The sequence below is a fragment of the Ascidia mentula genome, chromosome 7 (assembly GCF_947561715.1).
Source record: "Ascidia mentula chromosome 7, kaAscMent1.1, whole genome shotgun sequence".
In the NCBI taxonomy this organism is placed as follows: domain Eukaryota; kingdom Metazoa; phylum Chordata; class Ascidiacea; order Phlebobranchia; family Ascidiidae; genus Ascidia; species Ascidia mentula.
Genome location: NC_138572.1, coordinates 3,906,037 through 3,929,109, shown reverse-complemented (window position 1 = coordinate 3,929,109; position 23,073 = coordinate 3,906,037). Strand labels below are relative to the sequence as shown.

The following is a 23,073-nucleotide window of genomic DNA, read 5'->3' as shown; positions in this document are numbered from 1 at the left end:
TTTTTTGTTATTCTTTGTTTTCATGTTGATGAAGCAGCTTTTACTAACCGTAATTTTTTGTTTCAAGCAGATGTTGCAGTTTTTACTAACCGTAGCAACCAAATATTTTAAAGCATTTAAAAACCAAAGTCATATAGTTCACGCAAGTTGATGTACAAACAGGTTTAAACAGTTTTATAATATACTTAGTCTACTTTCAACTGCTTTGACACAATAACATTTTCGTCGTGTCAATGAAAGAAAACTTCACGCATGAAGTTCGTAATGCGTAATTCCAGGCCCGAAGCACTGGAAGCCATATGGTGTAGTGCCGACGTGACATTATACACGCAAGCAGTTCGATGCCTGCCATCCGAATTGTTTGGCAGGAAAACGGATGCCATACGCCCGCTTGGCGACAAGAAGTGTTGATGCGTTATCAACAGTTTATTCTCTGCAATTGCCACACAATATCATTCCACACATTGCACGTTTTTCCACGGAAATCTCTCACGGCGAAGTAAAAGTAAATGGTCAGTGAATGTATACAAGTAGTACAGTGACGAGATTCTAATCTCCACAAAAGCACAAGACAACACTTAGGCAACCTTAAAATTGATGTTTGAAGCTATCAATCTCAGCTGGAAGTATAAAAAATTACGATTAAAATACGCTTTTCTGCCAGAAACAAAACAAACAGAGCTTGGCGATTGAAAATTTCTGCAATCTTTAACAATACAGTTATATTTTGTTACAAACCTGTAGTGGTATAAAATGAAATGGCAGTCTTTAATTGGTGTTTGTGTTACAAGATGCATAAAGATATTAAAAACCGTGTTTTGTTTGTGCACTGAAAATTTCATTAAACCTACCTCAAAGTGATGAAAACAGTGCCCTGATATTTTGCTCTCGGAGCAGGAAATGCTGTCGCAAGAACAACCTTAGGTAATCTTGCAAGCAGTTGTCATCTGTGCCACATAATTTTCCCCATTTCACCATAACTTTTTCTCGAGAGTTTTCAGTTACATTGGCCACAATAGAGCTAAAATCTAATTTAGCTTGCTGCATAGATTCTGGGTTGACTTTATCCAAACCATAGTGACGTGCCATGGCAAGAATTTGATGCAGAGACTGTGGGTTTTCCATAAGGCTCTCCATATTTTCCTCTCCAATGACATTTTCCAGTGTCTCGTAATCGTTTTCAGTAATGCCATAGTTATTTTCACCGTCAGCAAATTCACCCTTGATATGAAATGAACAGTTCCATTTCGTGCGGATAGTATTCATTGTAAGCAGGCAAAAGTTTGGTCATTGGCAATTTTAAACTGGTTCTCTTATTCATGCAATTACACCATTGCTTTGGCATGGAAGTTGTCAAATTTGACAACATGTAAACATGAATTGTGTACTAAGAGTTTAAAACTAAGAGTTTGGACAACTGGAAACAGGTTTAGCATGAGGCCAATCAAAACCCTTTTAACTTCACTGGCAAGTATCAAAGTCAATTGGGCGTATAAGCCACAACACATAGAAATGCTATCAGTTACTTGTACACCAATATTGTTACCTCATTCATCATATTTTCTTCATCATCACCTTCGTCCATTTCCTCCCTTGAATGCATCTGGGGTTTTTGTGACGATTGTTGCTGTTCCATTTGTGAAAGATCAGGCATTTCTTGTTGAGGTGGGCCACCATGCACCTCGGTTGAAACATATTCCAACTGTTGTTGAACTGCTCTGATTGACAGGAAATTGACAACAGTGCTAATTTTTTGCCTGGCCGCATACATTTCCGGGTTGCTTGCAATGTCCCTGGAATTAACATTTGGGGTTTAGAGTGTTTTTGTGTAGCTAACGTTTAGCATACTTTTCTTTGCCTGTGACAATTTATTACCATAAATCAAACAATGTGATGCACAGTTTTCTATAAGTTTTTGTAATTTTAAAATTTCAAAAAATTGAAATATGTTTTGAAACATTTTGAAATTTTGGGGTGTTTTTGCTATTATAAATCATAAGGTCCACATATTTTTGTAACATACTGATATGTTTAATTTGGTTGGAAATACAAACAGCACAAGATACATTATGGTCTGAGTAAATAGTATATATACACACTTACTTTACTTGCTCCTGTAGGCCAAAGTAACTGTGACGTGACTCCTCATGGTGAGTTTTTATTAAAGCCACTTGCTTTGTGATTGAAAGCTTTACAGCAAAAGTGTATCTGGGGCCTCCATAGCTTGGTGCAGGGGGGTGTGCAGAATGTGGAAAGGCGCCAGCAAAAATAACAGCTCGGCCATACATTGGCACCACTTCTGCCACATAATCATTGTCAGGGGAATCTTCATTATACTCCATAAAGGCAGTTTCACCTAAAAACAAAGAAAATTGCATGAAAATAAACAATGTCCATGTGTGGATGCAGGTTTACAAAGTTGCAAATAAAAAAGGAACAACTGAACAAAAACGTTTTTAACATGGTGGCTAATTTAGTGTATTGTTAAAATGCTGTATTACTGCAGTTGGTAAACAAAATTTGTAATTCTTAAAATAAACTCAATGGAAATGTGCAATCATAAAGACAGAAAGAACACTTCATATGAAAGAAACATTGTTATCATATGATATTTTTCTCACCATAGTCAGCAGCAGTCCAGTTTGGACTGAGGTACAGTAGAAAAGTTGTTTCTTGTTCATTTGGTTCACTTGTGTCAAGGTGAAACCTGGTGTGGTCAGCACTTCTAATTAGATTACATGCAACGTCGTACGGATACCAAGTATCAATACCTGGAAACCACAAAAACGATTTAACAATTTTATTGCTTGCCACATATACCAATAATGTTTAAATAATAATTTTTAAGTAACCTGTAACATAGGTTGCCATTTGTTTAATAACAGGCCAGAAACGACTTTTGACAAAATTGTCCACATTGAACCCGGCAATCCATTGCACATTGTCGCTTGACAAATCCAAAGAGTCATCATAGAAATACTTTCCATTTTTCACAGTGTGCGTTCTCAGCTGGTCAAGGTCGTCCTTTTCAAAAAGTCCATCAAATACAGCAACCTGTAAAAGGAAATAACTTGTACAACCAAATACCATGACAACACATTTAAATTTACATATAGATAAAATTGGGATAATGTTGTAAATTTGTACTCACAAAGTCACCAGCTTTGTTGTGCCTTCGCATTGTCAGATGTTTATCCAAATCAATCTTTCCAACCTTGTCTACATTATCAGTGCAAACAAACTTATGAAAATATGAATCCTAACCAAAACAAAATTTTTATTCGGTTAACTCGTATGTACTGATAACTTGTCACCACTAATACCTTGAGGTTTTCCAAAAAGTTGAAGAAGTAGGCTCTCTTTTCATACACAACTGCAGGCTGTGAGTTAAACTTGGCAAATATCATGTATTGGCCTGCAAGCTCAGCAATACTTGGTGGACGAGCAAGGTATGGGATAGCAGAGTCCCAAATTACGACTCTTCCCATTCTCGGTGACACAACTCCAAAAATATCCATATCGTCATTGTCCTCATAAAACAGCATTTCACCATAGCTGTTTTTAAGCCATAAGGTGTTTGTGTAAATAACCATGGAATAGCCATCTATGGAGCCTGGCTCCGAGGTTATGTCCTTGTGCAGTTGGGTTTGGTCACCTCGGCGAAGTATGGCAGAGTATATTTCAGTGAGCTGATAGTTTCTAAAATAATTGTATTGTACTTTTGATATGTTAATCTCGCCAGGGGCAGTTCCAGGACTATGGTCTGCCGCATGTATTCCTATGTACTCGTGCAATGACCATACTCGTCATTGATGCGTCACAATTAATTTTGTATAGTAAGTTAGTAACTCCCTGAAGAGAAAATTTCTGGATCCGGTCACGCATCAGAGATAACACAACAATGAAATATAACACTGTTGGCTCTTATGTACATATTATTTATAAATAGCTGCGGTGTTGAAGTTCGTTTACACTTACTTTTCATTTTCATCGGAAGTTGTTGCATTATGCGCTGCACAATCGACCATCGACTTTAACAACGCTGCAGTGCGTGATTTTGTAAAGGTGGTCGGATTTTGCCATGATTTCCAAGGAATGCCATTGCCACCATCGAATTTTCCTTTTTCATCCACGACAAACTTGTCGAAGAGCACGTACCTCCAATTGTCGTTAGCACTGAAGTACATGCGATTGGCAACAACCAGCGAAAACGGCAGCACATCGTCAAAAATGTACACCTGAGTTCGAAAATACAATTTATTTGCATTTGGACGTTTTCGAAGAACGCCAAACAGCAAGTGTACGGCTGCAAAAAATACCTTTCTACCGGAGTTAGATATGTACGTCTTGGTGAGATGGCCTTGCACATTCTCTGGATTCAGCATTTCCTTGGAGAAATACGCAACGTTGTCTTTCAGTACCATCTTTCCCTGGACCAGAAAGCACATGGCAGCGCACAAGACAGCCAACAAGTACATCTTTGCTTTTGCTAGACCTTAACAGACAAATAAACTTCAAGTTTGTGCAAAGTAATGTGCGTTTGCTGCGAGCACAAAATCAGAACATATTCTGCACATTCGGTGCATTGCTTTCTTTGATAAACATTTCTATCTAACTCCGTAATGCTGGCTATTATTTATGGCCAAACTACTGTATCAATCAATTACAGTGGCTCCACGTGCGACTTGCCTTGCAAGGCAGTCAGCTGTTTTGTGGCCGCATGGGCAAATATGACTGACAGGAAGTGGGAGAAAAAGGCGAGTAGTGTGGATTTACTGTAATTCATTGCCTGTGAAAATCTCAGTATTGTTTTACAAATCTTGACGAAAGTCTACCATCCACTCTAGCGTTCTGGTATTTCAATAGTTGGTCTATAGCTACACCTGTAGCAATAGGTCTAATTTTTTTCTGCGATAACTTTTGTCCTTGTCAATTGTTTGTTTATTTTTCGTATCAAAGACAAACAGAGGTACAAGTTCACAGCACAATAATTAACGACAAAAATTGCAACAATAAATATCTTGTTTGATTAAAGGGAACTACAATAAATACAAGACGTGGTGCACGCACCCTATTAAAGAACACATGAGGATGTAGAGGGCGCCAAGACATGCGATAGAAAGTTTTGTGGCAAACAATGATACTCATGGGCCCCAAAGTCGATTATGGCTTAATACGCCACACCGGTTGCACCCCCACGTGGGCCCTGAAAAGTCAAAGGAAATAAGAAACCCTTGTGGTTAGGAAAAATTTTGATTCGAGGAACAGTTATTAGTGTGTCGATCAATACGACAATAAAATAACTTATTTGATTTTTACGTGACATAAATTTTAGAACTATATACCAATAAAACTCATAGCTCAGGTCATTCCATCCAGTTATACCTCTTGAAACGAAACTTACACATAAAGCAAAAATAAAATAAATTTACACAATTTAAATACTGACAAATGATTTGGCGCAAAAACCAAAGCAATGGTAAATTTGGCACCTTACAGGTCACAGCCAATGCATAATTTTAAACGAACTCGTATTCAACGCATGGTTTGAAAAAGTCTGGTGAATGCATTATCTTTTTTGTTAGCGGAGCATTTGCTTTAACTAAGCGAGGCGTTGGTCGTTATGAGCTTGTAATATGCTCCTTCCAAATCCATCAGTTCTTCGTGCGTGCCTTGCTCGATCACCTGGCCTGCACATTAAAAGAAAACTTCAGAAAATCTGGTAAAGATACATTCCAGCTCCATACGAAGAGGCATCAAAACAACATAGTTCTTACGAAGTAGCCAAGTCTTCGCGATTATGACTGGAGTGTTCACAATTTTAATCAATTTAATGGTTAAAATTGATTCGTAAGTTGCAAAAAAATAGCGCAGAACACAAACTGCGTTTGAAATACCACGTGTAACGTATTATACGTAAGTCATAAAAAACAAAACCTAGATATCCCTAGATAAAGCCTGCTTGGCACCTTGTGATATCACTGCGATCTTGTTTGCATTGCGGATAGTGGAAAGTCTGTGAGCAATCACGACGCAAGTTCTTCCTTCACGAGCACGATCAAGAGCCTCTTGCACAATCTGCTCGCTCTCTGCCAAACAGAGCAACAGCTAAATGTCAGTTATCCCAGTTTTTACGAGAGGTTTAAGGAACATTGTTGTATTTTGGGTCGGAGTAAAAGCGCTTACGAAAGCCACGTTTTTATGTTGTAAGTATTTTCTTTGATTATTATTTCGGAAAGACATTAGCTTTGCATATAACATGTACAAAAACCAATAAATGGTTTTCCTTTCTTTATGTTGTTATAATTCGCAAGCTTGTGAAAAGTTTATGAAACACTGCTGCACAAGATAGACTGCCTTATTTTGCATGGTTTACAATATCATATTCGTCGAAAAAGTGTTTTGTTTTGGTTAAGACATACCTGTGTCGAGTGCTGAAGTTGCTTCGTCCAGGAGGAGAATTCTCGGGTTTCGAACCAGCGCCCTCGCGATCGCCACTCTTTGCTTCTGACCACGTGATAGCTGGTCTCCTTTGTCACCGACGCTTGTCTTATAACCCTGAAAGTATAGGCAGGTATTTATGGATTAGGAATATTTTGTAAGGCCTATACATAAAGCAAGATCACTATAGTAGACATGTTGAAGAAAAGGTATATGCTGTGGTTTTATAGTTGAATACAAGCATACAGTCTTTCAGGGGGTTGCAGTATTCTCCATCACATATAAACCTTTTTTAAACGATTACTTCTATTATTTCAAGTGAATTTAATTTGGTTCTGTTTATACTCTTATATGGCCCAGTGATAGACACAGTATAAAAACCAGTGTTCGATTGATTTAGGTCAGTGGTTTAACCTTTTACGATTCGCTGGGCTAAAATAACCTTCCCCTGTCCATCTGTAAAAATCAAGAGAGGAAAGCAAAAAAACAGCCACACGAAATCCCTTTTCATGAATTTCTATATAACGTTATCAGTGTAGAATCCACTTGTGGTTCCCCGGATAACACTCCCCTGGTACTTGTTGAGAAATATTAATTTAGGAAGTGAGAATATAGCGCAAAAGAACACCTTTCATGAAGCAACTTACGTCCTTAAGTGCCAGAATGAACTCGTGCATGTTGGCAAGTTTGGCCGCCCTTTCCACGTCCTCGTCCGGCACAACACGCGAATTATCGCCGTACACGATATTATCGCGAACCGATCCACCAAACAGCACCGGTTCCTGCGATACGATACCTATCTTGCTTCGTAGATAAGAGACGTTTGTCTGTTTTGTGTCGTGACCATCAACAAACTAAATCCACACGAAGAGATATTTTTTGGGGTAATTTTTTCTTCTAAATGGAAATACGCGATAATTGTACGCAATGAAATTTATTCCCAATGGTTTTAACCTGAAGCTTAGGGAACAATACACGCAAATCGAAGCAGAAGTTTTCAAAATGAAACATTTCAATAATATTCCTAACAACCCTACATTATTTGAAACGTATAAAATTCAATCGTTTAACTTTCTCGATCGTTTACCAAACCATTGCTATGACTTACTACTGTGCCTTCGTCGGGATCGTAAAAGCGTTCCAAAAGCTGCACGCTCGTACTTTTACCGCACCCGCTCTGGCCCACCAAGGCGAGAGTCTGTCCTGCTTTTATCGAAACATTCAGACCTCGCAACACTGTGATATCAGGTCTTGTGGGGTAAGTGAAGAGGCAATCGCGGAATACAATGTCCCCAATGAAGTTACTCTGCAACATATAATGTACGTATGTGCAAGAGACCATCGCAATGAGATAATTGGCACCTCAGGAGTTACAGTCAGGGTCCATAATGTTTGAAATTTAGGAAGGAATTTTTGTTCAGATTATTTAACTTTGTATGAGCAACAAAAAATAATTGCATCGCGATTTTAGGCTACGAAAGGTTTTGTGAACCATGCAATAATTTCCTCTATTTTATCAATTTCGATTTTTTAATATAATTTATATATCGACAAACTTTTACCCATTGGTCTCCATCTGGACTGTAGGAGTCTATGGCAGGAATCCGATCAAGTAGTTTGAAAATGCGAGCTGCCGACGTCTTGGCCTTTGCGTAGTCTGGGGCGTAATTGGAAGCTCTTCCAAGGGCTGTTCCACCAAACACGATTGCAGAAAATACTCTGCGACGCAAAAAAATCAAAACCGAATATGACCATATCTTTTGGCAATATTAACGCAGGAATGTAATAGAAATTGTGGAATAAGATTTTTTATCTTTCATCTTCAGACAATTTTACCCAAGCTTCTGATAATGTTACCATTTCTTGCGTTATTATTGTAGAACAAGCCCGCATACAATACACTTCATGGATTACTTATGCCAATGATCAACAAGTAAAGTTTGGAATTTGTAACACAAGCAAATGCAAAGGTTTCAACAAGACTAGCTTTTGACCTGATGACTTTACGTCATACAGAGTAATTTTTAACGTTAGGATATCATGTTTATCATCAGATTTTTACCTGAACACGTACTGAAACTCCATTTCTCCAATGGCGACCAGGTAACCTCCAAAACGGAATGATGCGGCGTAAGCGAAAAATATGATGGAATTTGCAATGCCGAATGTTATGCCGTACACCATAGCGTTGTACTTGCCTTCCCTGCAAAAACACTCGTTAAGTCACAAAAACATTCCCTTTGTTTTTATGACGATTGCAATAAAACATTGGGTCAAACTATTGTCCAAAGAAAACCAACACTTTTTGTTTTCACCTATAGTTTTTTACATTTTTAGGTTTCTTACTTGTAAGGACCTTCCAATACATGGTTGTATTCCTCGGTAAAGAACAGTTCCTTGTTCAACGATGCCACTGTTCGAATGCTCTCAATTGCCTCGGAAACAACCTAAGTAAATGTATATTTAATTATATTGTTATAATGCAAAACAACAAAAACACGATGACACATTTAAGTGCGTGTCACAAGGACAACGCTGGTCGCATTCTTTTGTCGACATGGATTAGTTGACTTGCCTTTAATCGCTGTTGCTGCCACGACTTGGTTTATTTTCAAACATGCCTTAATACTGTTTTATACCTTATAGTATATGCATTGCACGAATAACGTGATACAAAGATAATGTGTTCGTTTTCAGGCTGTAATCTTGTTTAAATTACGTGAAAATGCCGTGATTGGGAAAATAGCACACATAGCGCCATCTCGTGGCCGAAACTTTTGTTCAAACAAATATTAAATTTTAATACAAATATTAAAAGTCACAAACTTGCGTTGCTGTTAATTAAACAAACTCCAATGCACGTAATTTAATACTAAAATATTAAAACCTTTGACGCCTCCTCGAGGGAGTCTTTATCCCTCCTCGCACTCCCAGTCATTAAACGAGCTTGGATGAGCCCGGACAAGACGATCAGAGGAAGGAAGGCGGTGACCACAAAGGCCAACATCCAGCCGAAATAGAAGGCGATGATTAGAGCACTACCGATGCTTGCAATTGCAGACACGATGATCCCGATTTGACTTCCCGTTGCCTGTATTCGATGAGAATGGTATTGGCAAAATCATTTTTTGTGCGAATAAATTACTTTTAGTGATAATTTTTAATTCATATGAAAATCAGATGAAGTCTAATCTTCGATAAGTTTATGTCACGTTGAAGTTATAGCTTTAGTGTAGTCATATTTTCTTGTCTTTAAAACAGAATGTTTCACACAAAACCGAACGTGTTATAGTCTTACCCCTTTAACCATAGCGGCGTCAGTGGCAAGTCGGGCCGATAAAGCTCCCGGATTGTTCTTGTGGTCGTCATACCAACCAATATCTTGCCTCAACATCGCTTCAAATCCCATTTTCCTCACTCGACGGGTAAGAATCTCACCCGATTTGGCAAACATGTAGTTCTGTAAACAAAGAAACGAAAAGAGATTTTTATTGTTATTGAGCATCGTCTTGTGTGTATGTGGTGTATTTTATGCATCATTTTGTTCCGCCAAATTGGTGACCAATTTATCCAGAGCAGATTTTACACAATTATTTTATGATACAGACTAAGAAAATCACGTGGTATAAATCTACAGTAAAATTCAGACAGAAGATACAGCATTTCACTACCACAGTAAACAAGACCTGCACTATAATATAGAAAAAGATGGGACAGTGTTCCTGCCACATATGCAGCATAACAAGATAGAAGAACCATCTCACCTGTAAGAAATAGGTGACGAAGGAAACGATTGCGATTCCAACGAACAGAAGAGAGTAGAAATTCACTCCAGCCTGTTGTTCTTCAATGGTTGGAAGAGAGAAAACCTTCAATCCATCAAAAAACATTTACAATTTACAGTGCCGAAAAGGTATTTTTAACCTTACCTATCACTTTGAATGTGTTTGTTTGACTTTACTTTAAAGATCTATTTGCTTTTCCTTTTAATGTGTGTACTAAGTTGGATCCAGTGATTTAAATATTGAGATAAGGTCTGCAGGTATGGTTTAACATCAGCAGTAACACACATATACCCATGTACCCGTTGTAATACACAATAAACAACATTGTTTTCAACTTCCCGCAACCAAGAAGCAGAATGCTTACCCCTAAAAGACCAGAAAACAGGATGGCAAATACGGGTTGAATGGCTCCGTTAACTGCTGATCCAATCGTTCCACCGGTTATGTAAGGCCATTCCGTTGAGTTGAGTTTCATGATTCGTTTGAGTGGAGCCGGTTCGATTTCCTCCTCCTCATCTGTGTCACCATCATCACTGTCTGATGACTTTTGAATAACACGAACGAGGTGAGTATAGCACAATTGTGCAGCAAAATATAAGTTTAAAAGGTGGACATCTCTTTAGCTTCTAAGTAGCTGAGGTTTAGAGATGACAAAGCTAATTGGATCGTGATATTGAGTAAATAAATCTGCAATTTTGAATGCTTTTCGTTTTTTAATTTGTGATCTCAAAATCTGAAAATTAAAAAAGCAACGAGTTTTTTTAACACATCTTCAAACCGTATCCTTATCACATTAAACCTAATTTAGCACTACTTCATCAAAATACTTCAGTATCTATCTGTTTGTATTTCAAATCTTTTAAACGTGATGTCAACAGATGTATTTAGACAAGTCGATTTTGCTTATTTAAGCATTGCAGTAATTTGCTGTGGCAGAGAAAAAGACTATGCCCAAGCGAGGGCCTCATTCTTATACATTCAATGAGAAAGTACTATTTGTATTCCACTTATACAAACTTACGTCACTATCGCTTGAGTCAGAATCACTTTTCGACTTGAACGTGCGGCTGAACTTCTTGGGTGGATTCGGTGTCGTGATGCCCATGGGGGTCATATCCGTTCCTGATATTTGTGACGTCGTTCGTTTTCTTAAACTCCTCCTGCCGACCAAGCAAAATGTGAGACATTGAGACAATGCAATTAGTTGGTTGGCTTCTATGTAAGCTCGTAACATGAAATGTGGAAATCCCAAAACATGCTATTTTTTTAGTCGAAACGACAAAATTTTAATCAAAACAACAATATTTGAATCAAAACAACAATATTTAAACCAAAACAACAACATTTGAATTTAAAACAACAACATTTGATTCAAAACAACAAAAATTGAACCAAAACAACAATATTTGAGTCAAAACAATAATTTGAATCTAAACAACAACTGACCTAAGGCTTCTGCGGTGTCCGTGTGCAAAGTCGGTCACGTGTTCCAACGCCACTTCCGGTCCGTTTTCAAGCAAGTCTTCTGTTTTCACATATGTTATTTTTTGACTTTCCTTTTAAATAGGGTTAAAAATTGTCCAATAACAACGCGTAAGTTGAAAGTTTTGCACCACTTTAGGCTTCAAGAGTCCTATAAAACTTATTTCTCATTTCCTTTTACCTGAGCCGTCTCTACCTTCGCCGTCACTTCCGTCATCTGAGGAACTTCCGCCATTTCCTTCCCCTCCCTTCTTCTTCTTGGTTGTCTGCAAATAACGGGCATGAGAATATGATAAAGTGCAAAAAAACTTTGAGGTAAACTTGGAGAAAAGCCAAAGTTATTATGATTGTCATGGAGCAGACGTTTCAAACACCGCTGTGTTCATCATCAGTGCTAAGTAAGAATGTGTTGCAGTTAGGAGTGTGCGGAGGTACGTAGACACGCAAACATATATCAGTAAATTTCTTTCGTAACTGCATTTCATTGCAACTTTTACAAACACAGTGTTTCATACCTGGAGAGTGACCAGTGTAAAGTAAACGCCGTTGTTTTTCATCAGTTCTGCGTGCGTGCCACGCTCCACTGCTTTTCCGTGCTCGACTCCAACGATGACGTCAGCGTCACGAATGGTTGACAGGCGGTGGGCAACGATGACTGTTGTGCGGCCTCGCCTTACCTGTACGTGGAAGCATGCCAAAATTAAATGTCCGCAGAGGTATTCAAAAACCATTGCATTTTGGTAAGTGAAAATTTCCTCATAATAGAAACGGAGTAACTCCGAAATAAGATGCAGAATTCATTCAGTTTATTGAGAACTGTATGACAGGGTGTACACACTATTTCTATAAGGTCTTATCAGTGCAGCTGTTCACAATGGCACTGTGCTAGCTTTTACACTAGCAGGCACACAGGTTTCCACTTTGTGGTACCGTTCGGTCAACGTCGATCCGTTGGGTACCAAACTGGTACCAAACAACAGAGACGAACCACAGTGGAGCGCACTATGGCCAAACAACTACATGGCATGATGATGGCTTTTTTGCACACATACATTTTTTATCAAAATTTTACATTCTCGCTGGTTGGAGCTAAAGATCTAACATACACACTTGGATGACCATGAGTATATTGACACTGTATGGTCCCCAAGGTATGTTGCAGTATGTGTAATATATTACATATTTTTCTCCGTATCGATCCGCCGAAAAGTCTGTACGGTTTACATACCTTGTCTAACTCTTGTAATACCATTGCTTCGCTTGTCATATCAAGGGCAGAACAAGCTTGATCTAGCAGCAAGATTTTGGGGTTTCTTACAAGAGCTCGAGCGATGGCAATTCTCTGCTTCTGGCCACCACTAAGATGTCCCCCACCTGTTCCTACATCGGTCTTGAATTTCTGGAAAATGCCAAATAAAAATTTTAGACGTTATAGTGGTGCACAATTTCGTTCTTTATACAACAAAAAAAATTTAAAAAAAAAACATTTTATTTGATTTCTTCCATGTTTGGTCGTTTTTTTCTCGTCCACTAATGCATTTTACAAAAAAATATCAAAAAATGAATCTTTTAAAATATTGTTGATGGTGATAACACGTTTTCAAATTCAAATATAACTGACAAGAGGCAGAACAACCCTTTCACTACGGCGTAATCAATATAATTTATTTTAAAGTGTCAACAGCCACTCAAATATCCAACAAAGCTTCATCATCAACTTACATCAGGCAAATCCATGATGAAGTTGTAAGCGTTGGCAGCTTTGGCGGCTTTTATAATCTCTTCGTCCGTGACCCCGTCTCTCCCAAATCTGATATTTTCTTCAATGCTGGTGGCAAAGAGACTCGGTTCTTGTTGTACGACCCCGATTAATTGTCTCAACCACTGGGTGTTAAGAGTGCGCAGGTCATGGCCATCCAGAGTTACCTGTGAGCAACAATGCAAGGAAAAAAAAAACGAAATGTTGTGGTTTTGGGATCACTCGGCTCGTAAGAGCGATTGGTAAATTATTTGCAGAAGAAATGAAGTAAGAAATATCATGAGGACAACAGTAATCAGCTTGTTAGCTTGGTGGTTTTTTTTATTCTTTCTTTAGCACAGAAACTGACAAGGCAGTCAAGGCGAAATTAATTTTTCTGTAAAATTTCAAAAAAAAGATTGCACTGACACTGATCGTCCATCACTCGAAGTATTGAAATTTTAGAAAAGGCTAAAAATTACCATTACTTTAGTATTATTGAAATCTTTACTGTGGGCAAACTATAGAATTGACCCTAGGTACTTATCATAAATCAGCTACCGAAACAACGAAACAATATCTTAGAGAATTGTGGTTTCCCATTGGGTGTACCAGTGGGTATAACATAATGTTCGGTTCAAACCCATACTTCTGGTTATTTTCGCAATTAAACTAAACTGGTTTAACCTTGCAATATCGAATACCAATAACATTTATAGTAACTAACTGTCTTGTGGCCGTCAACCACAACATACAGCCGCCGCAGGACAAACTTTGCAACGTACACAGCCCGACAGCAATCGATCGGCAGGTCAAAACATCTTCCGATCAATGGTATAGTTTTCGTGTTAGTGATAAGAAGCGACTCATGTTTGCGATTAGAGTAACATGAGTAAAACGGGTAAACGAGTAAGCCACATACCACGCCCTTGTCGGGGTCGTAGAACCGTTGAGCGAGTTGGAGAATCGTACTTTTACCCATGCCGCTCGGGCCCACGACCGCTGTGGTTTCACCCGCCTTGAAAGTTAACCTCAGGTTATCCAGTATCTGAAAGGTGGAGTTGTCGGTTAAAGTTCAACATGCCTTGAAAGCACGGGTCAACATGTGCTGCAGGGTTTTAAATTTTAAGTTTATTTGAATAAGTGATGATACCACCGTATGGGCGAAATACATTCTGTGAACCAGTATCTTGAATGATTGTGCAGTAATCTAGACCAGTCCTAGCAATCACTTTAAGCAAAAACAGCTGTCCTTTTGGGTCAATTTATTCCGTTTTTTTGTCTTACGTCACGATTTTTCGTAATTCACTTTTTTGTGCGTGAACTTTAATGCTAACTATTCAAAAAACAAAAACTTCGAACATTAAACACTTGACTTTTTCGTTTAAACCCGGGTGATGTGTTAATAGCAGAGACTTAAAGCAGAGAATGCTTGCATAATATAACAGGCACCTGTTGGTCGTCACGACTCGGATAAGAGAAATCAACATCATGGAACTCGATGTCTCCAACCACGTGGTCAGGAATGTGACCTTCAGTGGAAAATGGATCAATCCGGGATTCCTGTAAAAAAAACTTGATTCAAATGTCGTTTTAACAAAATAAAACGAGAATTTAACATTAACGGTACAATTGGAATTAAGTTGTGGCAATGTAAGTTACACGATTTTCGTTGTCTCTATTAAAGTATATATTGAGGTGCGTATAGTCTTTTATGCGTTGCCGTGTCCTTTTTTTCTGTTCTCGCGTATGTCGTGGATTTAATGCACATTGGAGTTTAACCATGCTATAGGTTTATATTGCATGAAGTACATCCTAATAAAGGTTGTTCCATGACAATTGAAACGTTAAATAAAAATCAGCGGTTTTGTGTTGACTTTTTCAAACTTAGGATAGATAGCAACTCATGTATGAAGTTCACAAACTTTACCCTTTCGATGATTTGAAACACAAGTGCGGCCGCGCTTCTTCCAACTGAGAAGGCTTCGAGATTGGGAGCTGCCTGACCGAGGTTAATGGCTCCAACCAGCACGGCGAAGAACACCTACACATGTACGTTCAATTGATTCAACTAGCGCTCAGCAAATAATTATATTTGAGTCTCCATGGAATAAACTCTTACATAAAGTATCAGAATTACCAAACAGTCTTAGGGGCAACAAAGACATGTTAAGTTGTATGAGAAAAACAGGCGAAATATAAAAAAGGACGACTTGACGACAAATGTCTTATTTACTAATATAATTGGAGTTTTCGTTGTTCAATAATTCTTACATATAAGGTTTTATGTGATTTGGTGTGACGTATAAAAAGTTGCGTACCCTATTTCGTAAAGTATCAGAATCACCAAACAGTCTTGGGGGCAACAAAGACTATGTGAGTTGTATAGGAAAAAATAGAGTAGGCGAAATATGTGCATCAGAAAAAGAACGACCTTAACAACAAATGAAGTTTTCTCTGATTTAATTTAAGTCTCCATGAAAGTAACAATTGTTACGTATAAGATTTGGTGTGACGTATAAAAAGCTATGTACCATATATGACACTCCATAATAAACATTTGTCAAAAAAGATTTTTTCATATTCTTGTATCTAGAAACTCTACAATACTTTAACAATTCATCCTCACCAATTCCAACGACGAACTTAACAATTACCCTCTGTCATACAAAAGCCCCACACCTTACAACAAATTGTGTTCTTATAAAAGTGACCCAAATTACACTTACAGTCATCAGACGCCCAGGCGAAAAGTCAATGTTGGGGTCGTGGACTAGGGTGGAGCCATACCAGAAGGCAAGGGCGTAGCTCAGGAATATAAGGCACCACATGTAGCCTGTAAAAAATCCTTGTGTCATTCCCTTCTTTATGCCTTGTTTCTCCGCCGCCTCCAGCTTCTTTCCGTATCTGCGTTGAAATATGATATTACAACCGGATATTACAATTCTTGCGTTTTTGTTTCTTAATTTTATTAAAACCTGTCGTTTGACTTATTCAGAACTAAAAACTGTAATCTAGTGGCGCTGTTGGTTCTTTTATAGTTTTTTTGAAAACTTTAAAACTGTTGTTTGGCTTTCATTGGAGCCGATAGCACCCAGTTAAGAATGCTTTTAATATAATGAAAGTGATTTGCTTTAACACACAAAACAAATGAATTAATGCGAAATTTTCTGATCCTTATGATTTCTACGTGATTTCAACGCATTGTAAAAAATTAAATGCGTTAGTTGTTCCAGAACGTTTAGAAAAGAGTTTTCAGTGATACGCGGACACTCTTTACGACTATGTGCAGTGTTGGATATTTTGCTCACCTTTCTACTTCTCTGTGTTCGCCCCCGAAAGCCGCAACTGTTCGAATGGAAGAGAGAACTTCTTCCGCCACCGAACCCGCAGCCGCATAAGCTCTCAGCTCTTTGCTTGTCATGTTGGCAATAAACTGTTACGAAAAATTGTCATAAAGAGGAATGCTAACGAGTAATGTTCTTTTCAGGGATTTAATTTAACTATAAGGAGCAACAGTGACGCAGCAACATACTTGCAAATTGTACTTCACGAAAACGATGGATTTGTCATGAAAAAAAGTATATATCTGCATATATATTTTTTTAAATTATGTATTTTTTTGCAACTCGAACGTTTAAACGTAGCCAACGGCATAAATATTTTTGAAAAATACATCATTTTGTTACACCTGTTGTTTCATCAAATAAAATACCAAATTCGCCACCAAAGCAAGTTTAGCAACGACTGTACCCAGGTCGGTCCCCAACTTACCCGTCCCATGAGCGCAGCACCAATTCCGAGCAACGGACTTATGGCCATGATAACGAGCGTCAACTGCCACCCGTTGATAAAACCGACGACAATTCCACCGACGAACGTGGTTATACGTTGGATGAAGACGCTGAATTTGTCGGCAATCGCGTCGCTGATTTTGTTGACGTCACTGCCGTAAAAAAATCAGCGTAAATTCTGGAAGTGTTTTTGTTTACATACGTTGCATGGTGTTGGAGGCGAACATAACTTCTTACCGATTAGAGAAAAATACAAACTCACTGCATCTCATTTTACACATAAAAGTATAGCTTACAAGAGTGTTTGGTCTGAAACGCTTTTTCTTGCAAACATCTGAAATATTGGGTTAAAGTTTTTTATTTGTAAACCGCGCTAGTATATTAATCCTCGATAAATGAGGTGGTAATTGGCAACATAAGGCACCCAAACCGTACACCAAGGAAAAAACCTGATCAGGATTAGTGTCCAGAATACCCTTGGTTCGAATCCCGATGTGGTCAAAAACACTTCAAAAAATCTAAACTTACTCGTTCATTCGGGTGTTTAGCTCCCCCATGTGGTGAACATCAAACCACCCGATTTCCATTTTCATGATCGACCGAAAAAAAAGTTGTCGGATCTGCCTTGTTTGTCTTGTGGAGGCCAGAACCCAGTTGCCGACCTAGCAAGGGATTAAAAAATTAAAAAGAAAAAAGTTATTTATATATGGCGGTTGATTTTATAATCGAACCTAAACATAGATGCCTTTTTTCTGAAGTTGGCCAGCGAAAGCAGTTTGATGCCTCGCTATTATTAGACATATGGAGTTATAAAGTTGCCTAGAATTACCTGCAGGTAGCCACAAACGATCACCATGCACGCTATAGCTACATAGTAGTAACTGAAGACTTCCAGCTCTCCTTCGACATCGATAGGACTGAAAGGATAAATACGTAACAGTTACCTTTAAAGTTTAAAGGAAAGGCGTTAATTTAACATTTAAAGTGGTATAGGTATTTCAGTCAAAGAAATGGCAACTGACAGTTTGTAGCATATATTTTCAAAAGTTCCACACAATTCCATAAATACAAATCAAGTACATAGGTTTACAGCACTTACACAAGTAGTTCTTCTTCTGTCAAGTTGTCGGGGTCAATTCCAAGGGATTCGTAGGTTCGGTTAATTTCTTCTGCTGTGCATGTGGTATTGGTTTGCTGAGTGCAGACACTGTAGTTGATGAAGGTGTCAATCATTTGGCCGAAAACTGGAAGGGAAAGCAGTTTTTACCACCCACTACCATGTGCAACCGTTTTTTCTTGCGTTTGTGGTTAGAAACTTCGAATATTGCCTTCGATACACAGCAATACATATTTAGTTTCGTGGTCGTAAGAGTAATGCAATCCAGTACATTTACCATACTACATTACCACTTCTGTTCAAACCACTACACACTGGATAGTGAGATACAGTGGACGTCTGTTTTGATTTCACGAAGCACGTTTTTTACAATCAGCCTGATAGCTTTGTTGCAACGCATTCTGCTCCAAGCAAGAAGGCGTATTTCGTCGATGTTATAATGGTTTAAACATCCGCACAAAGTTTTCAACCGAGGTAAAGGAGAAAAGAGATATAATGCTTTTCTTGCATCCAGACATAGTAATTAATAGGAATTGTTCTTCTGACACTTAAGTTACGAATGCGTTTACTGTAACCTATTAGTGAAAAGTCATATTTAACAAGAGAAATTGTAGCAATACATAAAAAACAAGAAACATAAGGTAACCCTTAAACATCACAGAGAATTTTTGTGAGTGCGTGCCCTTTACATTACATTAGGAAAAACTATTAACGTACTTGTCATCATATACGGGAAGGCGGAGCCATGAACAATCGCTCCCAGTGTTCCAAAAAACATTAGGATGTAGTCGACTCTACTGGCGTACGTGAACTGGAAAAATTATTGTTAACATGTAAGGAATTGAAATACATATATTAGTGTCAGTCTTATTTACCCACTAGACTCTCTATGTGGGCAAGTAAACAGCAAATAATGATACAACCGATACTTTTATTTACATTTTACTCGTAGCTCTATGCAACTTAAGTCATAATATAAAGTTAAACCACCACAAGTTTATTTTGCAACCGATCCCGTTGAATTAAACTAAAAGAATAGGTTTTCCAACCAGCACCAAATCACAAAATTTGTCGGATGAGCTATGGGCGCCTAATAGTTTTGTTGGAGGAATTCTTTTGGATTCATTTCTATTTGCAATGGCACGCCTGAACTGCTGTAATAAAGCAGTTGTGTGAGGTGTGACGGTGATTAGGTTTATGTGTAGCCGTACAATTTATGTTCAGGTGAATTCATACCAGTTTAAAAAACGACACTTGTTCGACTTTCATTCGTTCCTTCTTTTTCTTTTTCTTCTTCTTACTTTTCTTCTTTTTCTTTTTGTCTTTTCTGAAAAAAAAGATCACGGCCTATTTTAGATTGTGACAATATTTTAATTTTTCAAATTGTTATAGTATCAGGTGATCTCACTCAGGTGTAAATTTAACGTAAGGGATACTTAAAAAAGAACACAATCTTACTTGGAGTCACTGTATTTCTTTTGTCTTGCCATTACTTCTTCCAACGATTTTTGCCTGTGTAGACATTAACCGCGTGTTTAGCAAACACAAACAACATGACAGGGCTATAACAAACATATTTTGGCTAATAAAGGTACAATAGCAAAACCATTTTGTCTTCCCCCTTTATTGCTTAACAGTGCATACCCTACATATAAGCAAGTGGAGCCAATAATATATGAAACAGTGGCCATCTGTATGCAGCTCACTGAAATCGTGCATGGCCTACACTTACAAGTCTGCTGATTTTGCAACAAACTTCAGTCAATTGACAGGTCGTATAAGTTCTTTATGGCGCTGAAACTGTAGCTTCCCATCAATAAACGACGGCCTTTATCGTTTTACAGCGCCTAGATCAAATTTGCACAGAATACAGGCAAATACTAAACCATCCTTCGCTTAAACATTCAGCCAGTTGACTAATTATAATGCAAGCTATTGAAAAGTCGTGACTCAGACAGGACCGTTAAATGGCAAAAAAGCGCGTGGTTCGTGCTAAAGACATAGGATACATGGTTGCAATTACGAAGGACGACTTACCCTTTATCGGCTTTTGGCCCAGGAGTTTGGTAGACATCATTGAATTCTGCAAGAAACCGTATAAATATGCTATGCGTTTGCCATAAACAAAAGCATGTAGGGCCTAATTTAAAAAAGGTTCAGTTCAGGCACCTGTCTCTTGGATGTATGCTTCATTTCTGAATGAACTTTCGTGTCTGTATTGCCCGTTGCTGAAGTCCGTACCTTCATCCTGCACAGTGTACTTCATACTGCTTAATTTTGTCACGTTTCACTTTCGGTTCAATAGTTCTCGCAATTACATAAAACAAGCGCTTTGTTCTACTAGTACAGGTTGTCCATCTAAAGTAGTTATTTCTGATAGAAAGCAGCCGGCCCTGCAAAAGTCAACAAGATGTCTTGGTTTTGTCAGTTAAAAGAAACGTACATTGGCCTTCAGTTATATCTGCGAAACTTCATCCAGTATTCTACCTCGGGCAAAACCCTGAACCAGACCACATGAGTTAAACCAATCTCAGCGAGGTTTTCGCTTTGCTGCTGCTTACAAAGCCACTAGCGTGCTATAACGCAATCAGTTGGGCGTTTTGGGTCTCTTCAACAATATAAATATTACGGTTACCATACGCGGGCCAATGACCTGTAGTTAAACATTCACTCGTTATTGAAGCGCAAGCATTTAGCTTGTAGGCTTATGGCGATGATTTGCGACGGCGCGATCCGCACTGTATGTCTTCGCAACATTTACCTAACCGTGTATTTAGCAATATTAAATAGAGCAGGCATCACTCTGCGTGTGACGTTGTAAGACTAACTGAAGGTAATACCCTTGGCAAACAGTCTGCATTGCGAACTATGGCACGCTTTCCGGCCATTCATTAATAAGCCGAACCAATTACGAGCTGAGGTTTGAACTGTTCCACGAGTGGACTTTAAGCGACCACGGTTTCTGAGCGAATGACTTCCTGTTGTGCTTAAATGGGCGTTTTGGAGACAACATCCCTTTATATACAGTGCAATGGAGGCCATACCCTTTCGTTACTTTTCGAAACCTCTTGGATGAGTGTATTTGCTTGTCAACTGGCTTTTGGTAAACATTTGCGTACATGTGTTGCGTTATGAGAATCGAGAGCGAGTCACTGGCCCTCGTTTCGCCCGACGGGGTGAATGACCTCGCGGTCGTCGAACTTTGCCCGACTCTCGATGGTGGATGTTGCATCAGGCTGATTGTGACTTGAGAAATGAGGCCTCGTCCGGTTGAAAAAGTGGAACAAAGGGTAAAAGCCAGTGGCAAACACAACATGTTATTCTCCTGACTGATTAAAAGAGTTGCGTTACACCGTCTGGGCTCAAGATTAGATTAAAGGTCACGGTCTGTCGGCTCGACAACAAGCCCAGCTTTAAGGTGTCACGTGTCACCTTTACGCATGAATTGGTGACGTCATGGGGCATGAAGGTAGTTTGTGAAAAGTGTTTGAAACCGGGACTTTTTGTGCACCCGTTCCTAATGCAGGTTATATGATAAAACTCGCCAACGAGATCATTGTTGATCTTATTCAAGTCTATACATTGTACATCAAACTACTGCCAACTATGGTAAAAAAAACACAAAGGCAAAGTTTTCGCTCACTCCGATGTAAAACCATGGATTTCTTTTTTGTTGTTGGCAAAACAAAACGCTCACAGGCACTTCGACATTCAAGTAAATCCAAGACATTAATAGCATGCGGTTTTGTCTGTCATGTATTTAAGTGGAAGAAAAACAAGTCTGGGAGTGGAGCATTGAACAAACTATGAAGTGGCCCGGGTCCTATAGTGTAATATATTTTTTGTATAGCAATAATATTTATTGTAGACCGGAGATTATTAAACATGGTTGACCAAGGTATTTGTTTTGTCCACCAGAATATCACAGGTACGGCCAGATTCCAGTGCTTGCAACTAACATTTGTAGTTATTATTCAGACTCAATTTTAAATAAAATGCTGTATTGGTGATGGGCATGCTTCGAATTTTCTTTGCAATGCCTTAAACCTCTTATTGTCCACTATAATGTTGTTCCCCCCCACTTTAGGAACCAATTTTGTTAAACACCTAAATCGCAATACTTCCTTCCTCAAACAGTTCCCTAGACAAAAATATAAGCCAATGAAGCGGAGCCGTGGAAACAATACAGCACACAAAAACATTTCAGGCAAAATAATTAAAACACCTCTTTCGGTCTTTTGAGAATGTGCGTTTTAAAAACATTTTACAAATACTTACATCTATGTTCTGCAATGCCCCATGCTGCCGTCGAGCGGATATTCTTCTTAAACCGGTTTCGCTGGTTTTAGATGTCGCGCGGAACAGGAAAATAAACAGTGGTCATGCTGCATACGTTGTATGACATTATCAGAACGCAGCAGTAATTAAAACGTGGTGTCGCATGCCAACAGACTATAGTTTAGAAACTTGAGGAAGTAAGAATGTGTATGGCCTGTTTTAGAACGCAGCAGCATAACTAAGGGTCTAGGAGGTAAAGAAATAAAATTAAGAATCAGAATGTCCCCAATTGAAGTCAAGGTACATCCAGCATACATTGCATTTAGCTCGTGCAAAATCATTGTGTTTGTTTCTTAACAGGGAAGGGTAGCTGCAGGATGCATTACTAACAGACTTTTAAGCATGGGAAAATGTATAGTCAGATATTGTAAACACAAA

General features: G+C 38.5%; 2 protein-coding genes across 2 annotated transcripts; both read right to left on the bottom strand.

The window, feature by feature from the left end:
• Window positions 1–419: 419 nt before the first annotated feature.
• LOC145908337 (uncharacterized) lies at window positions 420–4,493 on the bottom strand. The gene is made up of 10 exons (XM_082995594.1): window positions 4,320–4,493; window positions 3,979–4,238; window positions 3,324–3,699; window positions 3,152–3,259; window positions 2,853–3,054; window positions 2,622–2,771; window positions 2,104–2,356; window positions 1,547–1,793; window positions 852–1,221; window positions 420–620 (listed from the first exon to the last, which is right to left on the bottom strand). The coding sequence occupies exons 1-9, from the start codon at window positions 4,476–4,478 to the stop codon at window positions 853–855; spliced, it is 2,124 nt and encodes a 707-aa protein (XP_082851720.1). The 5' UTR covers window positions 4,479–4,493; the 3' UTR covers window positions 420–620; window position 852.
• Window positions 4,494–4,974: 481 nt separating this feature from the next.
• On the bottom strand, window positions 4,975–20,741 carry LOC145909057 (bile salt export pump-like). The gene is made up of 32 exons (XM_082996378.1): window positions 20,527–20,741; window positions 20,395–20,440; window positions 19,816–19,869; window positions 19,594–19,684; window positions 19,075–19,168; window positions 18,340–18,484; window positions 18,070–18,157; window positions 17,769–17,902; window positions 17,221–17,392; window positions 16,758–16,882; window positions 16,176–16,353; window positions 15,377–15,490; window positions 14,899–15,009; window positions 14,369–14,494; window positions 13,431–13,634; window positions 12,937–13,107; window positions 12,224–12,385; window positions 11,890–11,974; window positions 11,673–11,751; window positions 11,248–11,386; window positions 10,591–10,770; window positions 10,206–10,310; window positions 9,740–9,901; window positions 9,329–9,532; window positions 8,788–8,888; window positions 8,504–8,644; window positions 8,004–8,160; window positions 7,550–7,747; window positions 7,089–7,295; window positions 6,423–6,558; window positions 5,970–6,089; window positions 4,975–5,690 (listed from the first exon to the last, which is right to left on the bottom strand). The coding sequence occupies exons 1-32, from the start codon at window positions 20,621–20,623 to the stop codon at window positions 5,599–5,601; spliced, it is 4,218 nt and encodes a 1,405-aa protein (XP_082852504.1). The 5' UTR covers window positions 20,624–20,741; the 3' UTR covers window positions 4,975–5,598.
• Window positions 20,742–23,073: the final 2,332 nt, after the last annotated feature.